The following is a 15,723-nucleotide window of genomic DNA, read 5'->3' on the forward strand; positions in this document are numbered from 1 at the left end:
ATTTCAAGCAGGAAGAAGGGGAAGGTCAATGGGAAATAGGTGAATGCTAACTGAGTCTTTCCTTTTTTTTTTTTTGAGAAAAATGCAGCTTTTCTGGAAGTCTAACATTATAGCCTTCTACCAGCATCTTACTGGTCAGATCCAGGTTACTTCATCACCCTTCACTGTAAGGGAGTCTAAGAAGATCAGCATTTTAAAACTGGATACATGGCCACCTTGAACAAAACTGGGGTTCGTTAATGAGAAAGAAAGAGAAAATGGATATGGATGGGCAACTAGCCGTGTCTGCCACACTCTCTCAGCCTAATTCTGGAATCTTACTGCAGGAGTCCTGGTGTCTAATGACAGGAAGCCAGGAAAGTTGGGAGCTTCTGAGTTAGTGATAGCTCTCTGAAGTGGCTTTTAGTCTAGCCTGTCTGTCTTCCCTAAGTGAAGTGGAAGAAATTTCCTGGAGTTTCACTGTTCTGGCTCCTTTACCCAGCTGAATCCTCAGTGCTTCCCTGTCTCAATAGATCACTCCAGGGGCCAGCCCATCTTGTATGGTAAGGACCTAACCATCATCATAGACTTCATGGCTAATCCTAGGAGCAGTTGCCTGAGATGCACCAGGATATTCTTTGGACAAATTCTGGGCTGACGGTGGGCTGAAGGTTGTCGTGCGCATTTTTCTACCCTGGCAAGTTATATCTTGAGGTTAACAGAACATTTAGAAATTCTTCTACATTGAGAAAAGTTTTCTGCTAATAATGTGATCATTAGGGAGAAAAACTTTGGTTTTGTGTTGGAGTGTTACTTTCTCATCACTTATGTCTCACCCTGTACACTTAATTTTTCGTTGAAATTATATTTCAGATTTGCACATCATATCATCCAGACTTACCTGAACACCGTCCCCTTACTGGCTGGTTTCCCTGTGCCACCAGTGGAAATAGATCTCAGCATGAAGGGAGTGAGCAGCCAGAAGGTAGCCTGGGGAGAGAAGATGAGGTTTGGCTCCAAGTGAGTGACCTGAATAGCTTTTCGTGAAGGCTGTAGATTGTATGCGTGTGTGTGTGTGTGTGTGTGTGTGTTAAGATGGTTTTGAATGGGCAGTTAGGAAGTTTCTTTGTTATCTCAGTTTTTAGGTTTTTGAATTTATTTTTACTTTTGAATTTTTGGACTTCTTCCTTTATGAATAATCCTTTTATCAGAGTGTAACAGATACAGAGAAAAGTGTACAAATTGGATACGTAGAGCTCAGTGAATTTTTACAGTCAATACTCTCTCTAACCACCACCTGAATCAAGCAATAGAGTGTTAGCATCACTCCAAAAGACTCTCTCTTGCCCTTTCCCAGTCATTACCCTACAAAGGTATCTACTATTTTTACTACTCTCACCATAGGTTAGTTTTGCCTATTTTTGAACTTTATATGAAAATATATATATAGCACAGACTCTTTGTGTCTGATTCTTTTTCACTCAGCAGTATATACGTGGAATTCGTGTGTGTTGCATCATTTAGGAACAGTGTACGTATTTTCATTGCTACGTAGCATTCCACTGTATGGATATACCACAATGTATTTATCCATTCTAAAATTGATGAACATTTGGGTTGTTTTCAGTTTTTCAGTACTGCAAATAGTTCTGCTATGTTTCTATACATTCCTTTTTGGTGAATGTATTTAAAGAATGCATTTGTGTATATATTTGTATATCTATATTATATCTATAAAACCAAAAGTATTGCCGTGGAGTCAATTTCAACTCATACAACCCTACAAGACAGAGTAGAGCTGCTCCATAGGGTTTCCAAGGAGCAACTGGTAGATTTGAACTACCAACATTTTGATTAGCAGCCGAGCTCTTAACTACTGTGCCACCAGGGCTCCATGTGATATACAAAACCAGAAAACCAAAGCTGTCGCCATCAAGTCATAGCACAACTTATGGTGACCCGATAGGTATAAAATAAGGACCCCTGCTGGCGTAACGGTTAAGCTCTCGGTTACTAACCAAAAGATTGGTGGTTCAAACCCACCTAGAAGTTCCATAGGAGAAAGACCTGGCAACCTGCTTCTGTAAAGGTTGCAGCCTAGGAAACCCTATGGGGTGGCTCTACTCTGTTACATTGGGTTGCTATGAGTCAAAATTCAACTTGATGGCACCTAACAACGCCAACATATTTAAAATATGTCTACTGGATTATAAGCATGCGGATGATCAGTTTAGTAGTTAATCACAAATAGTTTTCCAAAGTTGTACTAATTTATACGCTTACCAGAGGTTCATGAATGTTCCAGTTGCTTCACATTTCACCAACACTTGGTATTTTAAGACTTAATGTCAATCATTTTGTTGAGTGTATATTGACATCTCCCTGTGATTTCAATTTGTGCTTCCATGAAGATTAATGAGATTGGGAGCCTTTTATATGTGTGTTTTTCCATTTGAATATCCTCTTGTTTTTAAAGTACATATTTAAGTCTTTTGCCCATTTTCTGTTGGATTATCTGTCATTTTTTTCCTCTTTTGTATGACTTCTTTCATAAATTCTGAATATAAATCCTTTTTATATGTTATTTAATATGTTATTTTTTTATGTGTTATTTAATATATTCCAACACTCTATGGCTTACCTTTTCTTTGCCTTAAGAGTATTTCTAGATGAACAGAAGAAGTTCTGCATTTTAGAAGTCTAATTTATTTATCTTTTCCTTTATGATTAGTGCTTTTTGGTATTGTATTAAAAAATACTTGTGTATCATAAAGATATAATTCTGCATGTTACAAAAAAAAACCCAAACCAAACCCAGTGCCGTCGAGTCAATTCCGACTCATAGCGACCCTATAGAACAGGGTAGAACTGCCCCATGGAGTTTCCAAGGAGTGCCTGGCAGATTCAAACTGCCGACCCTTTGGTTAGCAGCTGTAGCACTTAACCACTACACCACCAGGGTTTCCAAGTGTTTCCTTCTAGAAATGTTACTGTTTTACGTTTCATATTTAGGTCTCCAATCCATCTGGCATTTTTGCATATTGTGTGAGGTAGGGATCAAGACTTTCTTTTCCCAGATTAAAAATTTCTTTTCCCCACTAGGCTGCACTGTGTCATCTTTGTTAAAAGTCAGCTAACAATATATATGTGGAGTTCTGTTTATTGATTCTCTATTTTAAGCTATTGGTTGTTTATCCCTGCACCAGTAGCATACTGTATTAATTACTGAATATTTTTAATGAGTTTAAACATTTGGTAATGTAAGTCTGACAACTTTATTCTAGATTATTCTGGCTATTCTCAATCCTTTGAATTTCCATATAAATTGGAAGATTATCTAATCTTTTACACACACACACTAATGCAATTTTGACTGGAATTTTATTTAATCTATAAGTCAATTAGAGTTTTCTCTTTAAAATGTTGAGTCTTCTAATATCCCTGCAGGTACTTAGTCCTTTTTTAATTTCTTTTATCATTTTGTAGTTTTCTGAGAATGGGAGTTGAATTTTATCAAATACTTTATTCTGCATCTGTTGAGATGATTGCATGGTTTTGCCCTTATTCTATTAACGTGTTGACTTACACTGGTAAACTTTTAAAAGTTATGTACTTGGAAAAAAATTGGGGGTAATGCATTATTCTTTGTAAATAGTTTTTTGTTCTGTTTCAGAATATTTTGTTAAGTATTTTTTAAAAATTTGTGTTTATTAGAACTTCTAATTTTATTTTAATTTTTTTTAGGTTTTATGATCAAAGTTATGTTTGAGTCCTAAAACAAGTTTCTTTATTTCCCAATTTTCTGGGAAAATTTGTGTAAGGTTGGTATTAATTTTGGAGGTAGTGACCGGTGATGCTATCTGAGCCTGGAATTTTCTTTGAGGAAAAATTTTAAATTATGGATGGAATTTTTAAAATAAATTTGGAAAAATTTACATTTTAAATTTTTTCTTAGGTCAATTTTGGTGAGTTGGGTTTGTTTTTCTTTGAGAAATCCATAGAGTTCTTCTAAATTTCAAGTTTATTAGCATTAAATTTTTACTTAGTTGAAAGGTAATCTCTGGGAGTAGTTTCAGCTTGATGTTTAAAGGATTTCTCAAGGTGGTAGTCTCAGGGGTTCCCCAGGTCTCTATCAATCTAGTAAGTCTGGCCTTTTTTTAAGATTTTGAGTTTTGCTTTACAATTTCTCCCACTCTAGTCAGGACCATCTATTGTGTCTTAGGTGGCCACTTACAAGCTTGGTATTAAGTTTTTGATAACATTTTCTTATTTTATTTGTAATGTTTTCAGGATCTTCAGGACCTTTAATCACTCATGCTATTGCTAATTCGTGGCTTCTCTTTTATTTATTTTTTTGTTCAGTCTTGCTAAGGGTTTATTAATTTTATCAGTCTTTTAAAAGAACCAACTTCTAGCTCTGTTTATTTTCTGTATTGTACGGTCTTTGCATATACATATATTTCATATACATGTATTTGTATATATGTTTCTTTTCTTTATTTCCTTCCTTTTTATATTTACATTAACTTTTCTTTTTCTAGTAACTTGAGGTGGTGCTTAGACAATTGATTTTTAGATTTTCATCTTTTTATATATATGCATTTATGGCTATAAGTTTTCTTCTTAGTGTGACTTAAGCTATAAGCCACCCGTTTTTATATGACTTATTTCTGTTATCACTCGGTTCAAGCATATTTTCTATTTTTCATTGTGATTTTTTTTTACCTCTGAGTTATTTGTAAGTGTGCTGCTTAACTTTCAAACCTTTGTGAATTTTTTAGTTATCTTTTTGCTTTTGATTTATGGTTAATTCCTCTGTGACCAAATAATGTATTCTGTATAATTTTAATTCTTTAAAATTTACTGAGCTTTGCATGATGGATCAGCATATGGCCAATTTTGGTAAATATTTCACATACTTTGAAGGGAATGTGTAGTTTTCAATTGTTGGGTGCAGTATTCTATATATATAAGTCAAGTTTTTCCATCTTCTTGCTGAAATTTTCTATATCATATATGTCTTGTCTGGGTTCTCTAGAGAAGCAAAACCAGTAAAGCGTATGAATATATAGAGAGGCAGATTTATATCAAGGAAATGGCTCACTGGTTGTAGAGGCTGGAAAGTCCCAAGTCCCTGGGTCAGGCTGGAGGCTTCTCCTGATTCACTTAGCTGCAGGGGCTGTCGAACCCAAGAACAGCAGGTCAGATAGCAAGGCTCTTGGTTACAGGCTGCCGAGACCAATGAATGCTGAGATCGGCAGGCAAGATATCAGGTAAGCTGCTAGCTCCAGTCCCAAGAATTGGAAGTCAGACAAACAGAAGCCAGCTGCAGGATCCAAAGTGAGCAAAAACCAGTGAGCCTTGCCAGAAAGTCCACCTATATTGGATGTAGGCCACATCCCCAAGGAAACTCCCTTTCAACTGATTGGCACCTCACAGCAGAGCCCATCATGGAGATGATCACATTATATTAATTCTCATCATGATAACATGATCACAAATGATCACATCATTATACAACTGCCAAACTACATCATAACTGCCAAACCACTGAGAATCATGGCCTGGTCAAACTGACGCACAACCTTAATGATCACAATATATATTTTGTATGTATAAATTTTTTTTCTGATATTTTGTTTGCTGTTTCCATCAGTTACGATATGTGTTAATATCTCCCATCAAAATCTTGGAATTGTGTGTTTCTCATATAGTTTGTATACATTGTTTTATACATGGGGAAACTATATTTATTATTAGGTATGCAGGCAGTCCTTGCTTTACAGGATAGCGGAGGACTGTAAAAATGATGGTGCAAACTGAAACTATGGAGAGAAACCTAAATAATCAATGGAAAAATTACAATTTTTCTGTGGCCTTTAAAATTTTTTTGTCACAATGTTAAAAACTTTCCTAGTTATACATGGGTGTATAAATTTAAAAAATAGTAAAACTTAACATTTATTTAGCTCACTATAATTTAAAGCAGTAGAAACATTAAGAATTAAAATGTTTCATTTCTTTGTAAAAACCTTATCAAGAGAAGTTTGAACAGTGCCTGCCTTCTTTTTCTCATCATGACTGACATTACAAAGCAAATGTTTTTTCTATGCCTTGGTGAATTGTCACACTCCTGTCTGAGTCTGGATCAGCTCTCAACGTTTTATCCTTTGCAGTTTCAATGTCAGAAGACATAGTGAGAGTTCCATTAATGTGAATTTTCTGTTGGTATCGCTTCCTCAGGGACTCCACATATCTAGAATCTCTCAAATGGTTTCAGCGCCACCATTCCCCCAGTCAGCTGTTTTTCTGTAACTCCATTTCCATTTCATTCCAGCATTAGCACTTTTCCTTGCTCTGTGGCACTTTCCCCTTTGTTGGTTAATTCCCTGTTTTGACTACCCATTTTTATAAAATGTCTTGTGAATTTGTCACTGGAAATCAGGAGGCAACCTGACTAGACACTTTCCTGTCTGTCTGGAAAGTGAATAACCCATACACAGTGACTGATAAATGACAGATATTGAAAGAAGTGATGTGATTGGTCACTGATTATGATGCACATCTGTTATTTTCATAATGACTTGCGGACAAAAGAGCTGTTTGTGAAGTTTGTGCTTTATGGAGTTATAATCAATATACTATGTTCACTGAAATTTAAACAATGTTATTGAGGGGGTGGGTGTTATTTAACTAAATTGTGATAACAGAGATTCGTATATATTGTAACTTTCTAAAGTTAAAACTGCCAGTGTGTAATTTTAGAATTTTTATATCTACCTACTGGATTATCTAGGTTAACATTATGAAATGTCTTCTTTATATCTGCTACTACTTCTTTTTCTTTAATGTAAACTTTGATAATTAGCATAGCCATACCAATAACAGCTAGTTTTTGTTTATGTTTGCATGTCTTCTCCCATCTTAATATTTTTAACCTTTCTATATAACTATATTTAATATGCTTCACTTATAACCAGCATATAATTTCTAAAAATATATAGTAGTCTAAAATTCTTTGTATTCCAATTGGAATATTTGGCCCCCACGTGTCTGTCAGTTTGTCATACTGTGGGGGCTTGTGTGTTGCTGGGATGCTGGAAGCTATGCAACCGGTATTCAGATACCAGCAGGGTCACCCATGGAGGACAGGTTTCAGCTGAGGCTAAGACAGACGAGGAAGAAGGACCCGGCAGTCTGCTCCTGAAAACCATTAGGCAGTGAAAACCTTATGAATAGCAGTGGAACATTGTCTAATATAGTGCTGGAAGATGAGCCCCCCAGGTTGGAAGGCACTCAAAAGATGACTGGGGAAGAGCTCCCTCCTCAAAGTAGAGTCAACCTTAATGACGTGGATGGAGTAAAGCTTCTGGGACCTTCATTCGCTGATGTGGCATGACTCAAAATGAGAAGAAACAGCTGCAAACATCCATTAATAATCATAACCTGGAATGTACGAAGTATGAATCTAGGAAAATTGGAAATCGTCAAAAATGGAACGCATAAACATTGATATCCTAGGCATTAGTGAGCTGAAATGGACTGGTATTGGCCATTTTGAATCAGACAATCATATAGTCTACTATGCTGGGAATGATAACTTGAAGAGGAATGGTGTTGCATTCATTGTCAAAAAGAACGTTTCAAGATCTATCCTGAAGTACAACCCTGTCCGTGGTAGGATAATATCTGTATGCCTACAAGGAAGACCAGTTAATACGACTATTATTCAAATTTACGCACCAACCACTAGGGCCAAACATGAAGAAATAGAAGATTTTTCATCAGCTGTTACAGTCTGAAATTGATCGAACGTGCAATCAAGATGCATTGATAATTACTGGCAATTGGAATGCAAAAGTTGGAAACAAAGAAGAAGGATTAGTAGTTGGAAAATATGGCCTTGGGGATAGAAACAATGCTGGAGATTGAATGATAGAATTTTGCAAGACCAATGACTTCTTCATTGCAAATACCTTCTTTCACCAACATAAACGGCGGCTATACACATGAACCTTGCCAGATACAACACACAGAAATCAAATTGACTACATCTGTGGAAAGAGACGATGGAAAAGCTCAATATCATCAGTGAGAACAAAGCCAGGGGCCAACTGTGGAATAGACCACCAATTGCTCATATGCAAGTTCAACCTGAAACTGAAGAAAATCAGAGCAAGTCCACGAGAGCCAAAATATGACTTTGAGTATATCCCACATGAATTGAGAGACCATCTGAAGAATAGATTTGATGCATTGAACGCTAGTGACCACAGACCAAACGAGTTGTGGAATGACATCAAGGACATCATCCATGAAGAAAGCAAGAGGTCATTGAAAAGACAGGAAAGAAAAGACCAAGATGGATGTCAGAGGAGGCTCTGAAACTTGCTCTTGAGCATTGAGCAGCTAAAGCTAAAGGAAGAATTGATGAAGTAAAAGAACTGAACAGAAGATTTCAAAGGGCCTCTCAAGAAGACAAAGTAAAATATTATAATGACATGTGCAAAGAGCTGGAGATGGAAAACCAAAAGGGAAGAACGCGATCAGCGTTTCTCAAGCTGAAAGAACTGAAGAAAAATTCAAGCCTCGAGTTGCAATAGCAAGGGATTCCATGGGGAAAATATTAAACGACGCAGGAAGCATCAAAAGAAGATGGAAGGAATACACAGAGTCATTATACCAAAAAGAATTAGTTGATATTCAACCATTTCAAGAAGTGGCATATGATCAGGAACTGGTGGTACTGAAGGAAGAAGTCCAAGCTGCTCTGAAGGCATTGGCAAAAAACAAGGCTCCAGGAATTGACGGAATATCAATTGAGATGTTTCAACAAACAGGTGCAGCGCCAGAGGTGCTCACTCATCTATGCCAAGAAATATGGAAGACAGCTTCCTGGCCAACTGATTGGAAGAGATCCATATTTATGCCTATTCCCAAGAAAGGTGATCCAAACGAATGTGGAAATTATAGAACAATATCGTTAATATCACACGCAAGCAAAATTTTGCTGAAGATCATTCAAAAACGGCTGCAGCAGTATATCGACAGGCAACTACCAGAAATTCAGGCTGGTTTCAGAAGAGGACGTGGAACCAGGGATATCACTGTTGATGTCAGATGAATCCTGGCTGAAAGCAGAGAGTACCGGAAGGATGTTTACTTGTGTTTTACTGACTATGCAAAGGCATTCGACTGTGTGGGTCATAACAAACTATGGATAATGCTGCCAAGAATGGGAATTCCAGAACACTTAATTGTGCTCATGAGGAACCTTTACATAGATCAAGAGGCAGTTGTTCAGACAGAACAAGGGGATACTGATTGGTTTAAAGTCAGGAAAGGTGTGCATCAGGGTTGTATTCTTTCACCATACCTACTTAATCTGTATGCTGAAGAAATAATCCGAGAAGCTGGACTATATGAAGAAGAACGGGGCATCAGGATTGGAGGAAGACTCATTAACAACCTGTGTTATGCAGATGATACAACCTTGCTTGCTGAAAGTGAAGAGGACTTGAAACACTTACTAATGAAGATCAAAGACCACAGCCTTCAGTATGGATTACACCTCAACATAAAGAAAACAAAAATCCTCACAACTGGACCAGTGAGCAACATCATGGTAAACGGAAAAAAGATTGAAGTTGTCAAAGATTTCATTTTACTTGGATCCACAATCAACAGCCATGGAAGGAGCAGTCAAGAAATCAAAAGACACATTGCATTGGGCAAATCTGCTGCAAAGGGCCTCTTCAAAGTGTTGAAGAGCAAAGATGTCACCCTGAAGACTAAGGTGCGTCTGACCCAAGCCATGGTATTTTCAATCACATCATATGCATGTGAAAGCTGGACAATGAATAAGGAACTGAAGGAGAGTTGACACCTTTGAATTGTGGTGTTGGCAAAGAATATTGAATATACCATGGACTGCCAAAAGAACGAACAAATCTGTCTTGGACGAAGTACGGCCAGAATGCTCCTTAGAGGCAAGGATGGCGAGACTGCGTCTTACATACTTTGGACATGTTGTCAGGAGGGATCAGTCCCTGGAAAAGGACATGATGCTTGGCAGAGCACAGGGTCAGTGGAAAAGAGGAAGACCGTCAACGAGGAGGATCGACACAGTGGCTGCAACAATGAGCTCAAGCATAACAACGATTGTAAGGATGGCGCAGGACCGGGAGGTGTTTCATTCTGTTGTGCATAGGGTCGCTATGAGTCTGAACCGACTTGACGGCACCTGACAACAACAACATATTTAATGTAATTAATTATGTTTAGTTTTAAATCTACCAACTTCCTCTTTCTTCATTTATTCCACATGTTATTGGTGTCCTTTTTTCTCTTTCTTGTTTTCTTTTGAACAAGTAGTTTTATTATTCTATTAGGTTGTTAGTTGTACTTCTATTCTGTTGGTTAAGTGGCTACACTAGAGATTACAGCATGCATCTTTAGTTTATTGGAGTCTGCTATAAATTAATACTTTTGCAATTCTGTCGCTAGTCAGAGTACCTTAGAATACTTTAACTCCATTTACTGCTTCCTGATTTTTTAAGTTAGTGTAGTTTTAAATTACTCAGTATTTACCCTCTCCAGTGCATATCTTAATCTTTTCTACATTTCTATGCTTCCGTCTGAGATTCTTTTTATTCAGCTTGAGGAAGTCTACTTACTATTTCTTTCAATATGGGTCTGCTGGCAATGAATTCTCCTTAGGGCTTTGTGTGTTTGCAAATACCATTTATGAACAGTATCCTTGCTTAGTATAGAATACTAGGTGGCCAGTTGCTTTCTTTCGTCATGTTGCCTTTTTACCTACATAGCTTCTTTGGAGAGTCAGCCACACGTCCGAGATCTATTTCTTTGAAGGCAATGTCTTTTATTCTCTGGTGCTTTTAATTTTTTTTCTTGTCTTTTGTTTGAACAGTTGTACTATTATCTTCCTAGGCCTATTTCTCTTTGCATGTATCTAGCTAAAACTTTTTACGCTTCTTTAATCTGTAGCTTGATATCTTTATTTAGTTTTGGGAAAATCTTTTCAAATATTGCTCCTGCTCATTCATTCTCTCTTTTTCTTAGACTCCAAATATACGTAAGAAAGACTTGCTTTCAGTATATCCGTTGTCCTTTTTCTCTTTTTTCTATTTTAAATTCCCTTTTGTCTCCTGCTGTATCCTGATTATTTTCTACTGATATAACTCCTTTTTCACTAATTCCAGCTTTTCCTGTATATAATCAGCTGTTAAACTGTTTATTGAATTCTTAATCTTTTATTATATTTTAATTACAGAATACCTATCTAATTTTTTTCTAGATTTTTTTATTTCTTTGAAATTCTTCATCTTATAGTCTTTTAAAAATATATTACTCACAATTATTTGTGTTAACACCAATATCTTAGTGACCCAGCATCTGATTTTACTGTTTTCTTTCTTTAATTTTCTTTCATTTGGGCTTATTTACTATTATACTAAATAATGTAATAACTGAATATTATTCGCCATGAATAAATTTTGGAGACCTTGGTTAGAATCATATTTTCCCTAAAGTAATTTATTTTTGCTTTTTGACATGTAGTACATTTGGGAAAGCTCACCTTGATCTAGTCAGTAATTAAGATGACTCAAGCTTATACTTATATCTTTGCGAGTCCTGATATATTTTCAGTTTTTCTTCTCTCCTAAAGGCATTTTTTTTTTTTTAAGCCTTTCAGGAGTCTCAAATGAAAGCATCTATTAAGCCCTCCACCTTTATAATCTGTGACCCACATTTCTATCTCCTCAACAGTGTATATCTGCCAAAAGCTCTGCTTAACTTCCTGGCCTCTCACCTGCTATTTTTCTCTGTGTTTTTTTTACACTCTTATTCTGCATAGATTAAGAATTAAAAAATACCTCAGCAGCAAAAGTGTCATAAAATGTTAGGTTCTCTTCAATATATGGGTCTTTTTTTTGTTTGTGATATTGGTCTTTTAAGTTCTGACTGCCTTGGGAACCCACAAATACCTTCAAACTTTTTCCTTTTTACTTCATCCATATTTTATAGTTGTCAAGTATACTTGTTGCACTGTAAGCTACTTCATCATAGCTGAAAGCAGAAATCTCCCTTTTAATGTAAATCAGCTAAGTACCTCATGTATTTTAGGCTTGTACCCTGTCCTTACTATATGTGATCTAGGAGTAGTAGTCCTTGTATAAGAAAAAAAAAAAAAAAATTTATGAAAAATATTAAGAAAAGTTAGCACCAGGAGAAAGCAAATAATAAAAACTAGAGCAGAATTAAATGCAATAGAAAACAGAAAAACAGTTGAAAAAGTTAACAAGACCAAAAGCAGGTTCTTTGAAAAAATTAACGAAATCAATAAACCACTGACCAAACTGACAACAGAAAAACAGGGGAGGGAGCAAATAACCCGAATAAGAAGTGAGATGGGTGGTATCACAACAGACTCAACTGAAATTAAGAGTCATATCAGATTACTATGAAAATTTGTACTCTAACGAATTTGAGAACCTAGAAGAAATGGACAAATTTCTAGAAACACACTACCTACCTAAACTAACAAAACTAGAGGTAGAACAACTAAATAAACCCATAACAAAAGAAGAGATTAAAAAGATAATTAAAAAACTCCCAACAAGAAAAAAAAAAGAAAGAAAGAAAATTTGGTTTGCATAAATCTATCCATTAACTATTGTTATCTAGTCGATTCTGATTCATACCAATTGTGTAGGACAGAGTAGAACTGCCCCATAAGGTTTCCAAGGCTGTAATCTTTATGGAAGCAGACTGCTACATCCTTCTCTTGAGCATGTAGCGGGCTGGTGAGTTCAAACCACCCAACTTTCAGTAGCAACCAAGCACTTAACTACTGTGCCACCAGGGCTCCACGCATAAATCCACATGATACCAAAGAAAACAGAAAGTGATTTTAAAATATAGGCTGATTAGTTGTTTTTTTTTTTAACTTAAGTTTTCTGAGAATTGTAAGATTTCTGAGCTTTTAGTGTTCCTTCTAGTACCCGTTACACTTGATACACAAATTTGATTTGTATGCAATAGATCAGAGACAAATTTATTGCACAAGTGAGAAAAAATTGGATTAGAAAACATTAGCCTTGGAAAAATCTTTTCAAAATCCTTGGTTTACTAAAATGCTACTTTCCTAGCAAAATTTACTATCATTTCTGTTCATGTTTATGGAAATAACTTGTTTATCTTAGTTTCCTTAGTTTCTTCTATTCTTTAGCCAGTAAACCAAGAACATTGGGATTTTCTCTTAAATATGAGGAGGCTTGGTGGTACGGTGGTTAAGCACTTGGCTGCTAACCAAAAGGTCAGAGGATCGAATCCACCAGCCACTCCAAGAGAGAAGGACCTAGCAATCACTTCAGTAAAGATTACAGTTTTGGAAGCCCTACAGGGCAGTTCTGTTGTTGTTAGGTGCTGTCACGTCAGTTCCAACTCACAGCCACCTTACATTGTCCAGCTGAACTATATGAAGGAGAACAAGGCATCAGGACTGAAGGAAGACTCATTGACAACCTGTGATAGGCAAATAACATAACCTTGCTTGCTGAAAGCAGAGAGGACTTGAAACACTTACTGATGAAGATCAAAGACTACGCCCTTCAATATGGGACAGTTCTACTCTGTGCTATAGAGTCCTTGTGAGTTGGAATCTACTTGGTGGCACACAACAACAACGAGAGCATAAAAAATAGATTATTTTACTAATGTTTACACTGATAAGCACATACAAAGCCATTTAGTTCGGAAAGTACATTCTCATGTACTTTTTTAATTTGGTTCTTACAATATCCCTGAGAGTTTGGCAAGGTAGGTGTTTTTCTGCTTTAGAAGTAAGGAAGATTTGTGAGGAAGATCAAAGAGAAAAAAAGACTCAAAGACTCAAAGTATGTTCTGCACATCACTTGCCTTATTCAACCAGCATTCATTAAACACCAGCAATATGCCAAACCGGGAACTAAGCACGGGGATAGATGGGGAGATATGACATGAGCAAGAAAACAAATTAAAATATACGTGGAAGGAAAGGCTTCCTGTCTTCTTGGATTTCTTCTAAATTCTTGAAAGACGAAGTGTCTTACAGATTTAGTTCATAGAATTTGTTGAGTGTATATTGTAAAGTCTAGGTGCCATCAGGGGATAGAGAAAGAAACAGGAGGCTTGCTTCTTCCCCGAAAGTGCTTTGAATTTAAGCAATATAGACAACAAATGAAGCAATTTGAAAAGCAGACACCCAATAAGTACTTGCTGTTTGGTTTCACAGGGAGTCCATCAGCATATGCAAAATCATATGTTCATGTTTATTTTCATGACTGTTCTAAAATGTCTCCAGATTGGAACAGTGTCACTCAAGATGGACTGGTTAGCAATCCTAACAGAAACCACCACATGCTCATGGTATTTTAATACCAGGGTCCTCCACATCAGTTATAGATTACAGATCACCCTTGCTGCATAAAGCCCAAGGCCTGCTAACCGTAATTTCCTCCCTTTCTTGATCTGACTTCAACTAGCCAAACACTGCATATGAACTGTCACCAGAAAATGCCATGAATATTTAATTGATTGCATTTCAAAGATGAGAATTCCTAACCCTAGACACATGGGGAAGAAACTAACACTTATTGAGATTTACTCGGTGCCAGATATTACATTATTTATTCTAGTCAGATTCTGTATCAGAGGTATGATTTCCCTCATTCTAAAAGGGTTTGTCTTAAAACTCCGAGATTTTAAGAATTTTGGATAACACAGCTAGTAAGAAACACAGATAGCAAGAAACAGCATTCAAATTCAAATCCATCTTATTGAAAAAGCCCATGACCCTCCTTCTATACCAGAGGTCAGCAAACTTTTTGTCTAAAGGGCTGAAAGTAAATATTTCAGGGTTTGTAGGCCATATAGTCTCTGTCACAACTACTTAACTGCTGTCGTAGCATGAAAGCAGCCATAGACAATATATAAACAAATGCACTTGGCTGTGTTCCAATCCAGTTGTATTTATGGATGCTTAAATTTGAATTTCATATAATTTTCACATCATTTTTCCTTTGATTTTGTCCAACCATTTGAAAATGCATAAACCATTCTTAGTTCACAGGCCATACAAAACAGGTAGTTTGCTGTCTAGGTTTCCACTAAATACCAAAGATATATACAACATTTACCTTATTTTCACATTTATTGCCTAATATGAACAAAATATTGCATTCAGAGATGAGTGAGCCACTGTCTTCACCCTTAAGCTACATACAGTGCAGTGGGCATGTTTACATAGTACTAAAGAAGGCCGGATGTTGTAGGTTGTGTGCTACAGATAAAATAGACTCAAAAGGCCAACGGCTTGGGCTTCGAGAGGTAGAGATAAGCCTTATAGTATGCCGAATGCACCCATTTCCCCCTCTTTCACACTCTTCTACACACACACACACACAGACACACACACACACAGATACTCTAGACTTTAGTCAGAATAGTCTGCTATCAGTGCTGGGTCATATCAGGGTTTTCACATCTCCATAACATCCCAGGAAGGGAACTCATGTTTTTCCTTTTCTGTAAATACTTTCTCTACTCTGTCTCATCAAGAAACCCAACTCATTTTCTAAGATTTAGTTCAAGGATCATTTCCTTTAGAAAGCATTTCCTGAATTTTTCTCTCAAGCCCCATCTGGTATAATTGATCACTCCCTCCTGTGTGCTCCCTTAACA

At 36.6% G+C, this 15,723-nt stretch overlaps 1 protein-coding gene across 1 annotated transcript in view; it reads left to right on the forward strand.

Moving 5' to 3' along the window:
* Nucleotides 1–15,723, forward strand: part of PAPPA2 (pappalysin 2) — a 342,051-nt gene that overhangs the window by 177,921 nt on the left and 148,407 nt on the right. The window contains exon 12 of the mRNA XM_049868523.1: nt 853–999. Within this exon, the coding sequence (XP_049724480.1) occupies nt 853–999 (147 nt within the window). The remainder of the gene's footprint in view (nt 1–852; nt 1,000–15,723) is intronic.

The sequence above is a fragment of the Elephas maximus genome, chromosome 24 (assembly GCF_024166365.1).
Source record: "Elephas maximus indicus isolate mEleMax1 chromosome 24, mEleMax1 primary haplotype, whole genome shotgun sequence".
NCBI lineage: Eukaryota > Metazoa > Chordata > Mammalia > Proboscidea > Elephantidae > Elephas > Elephas maximus.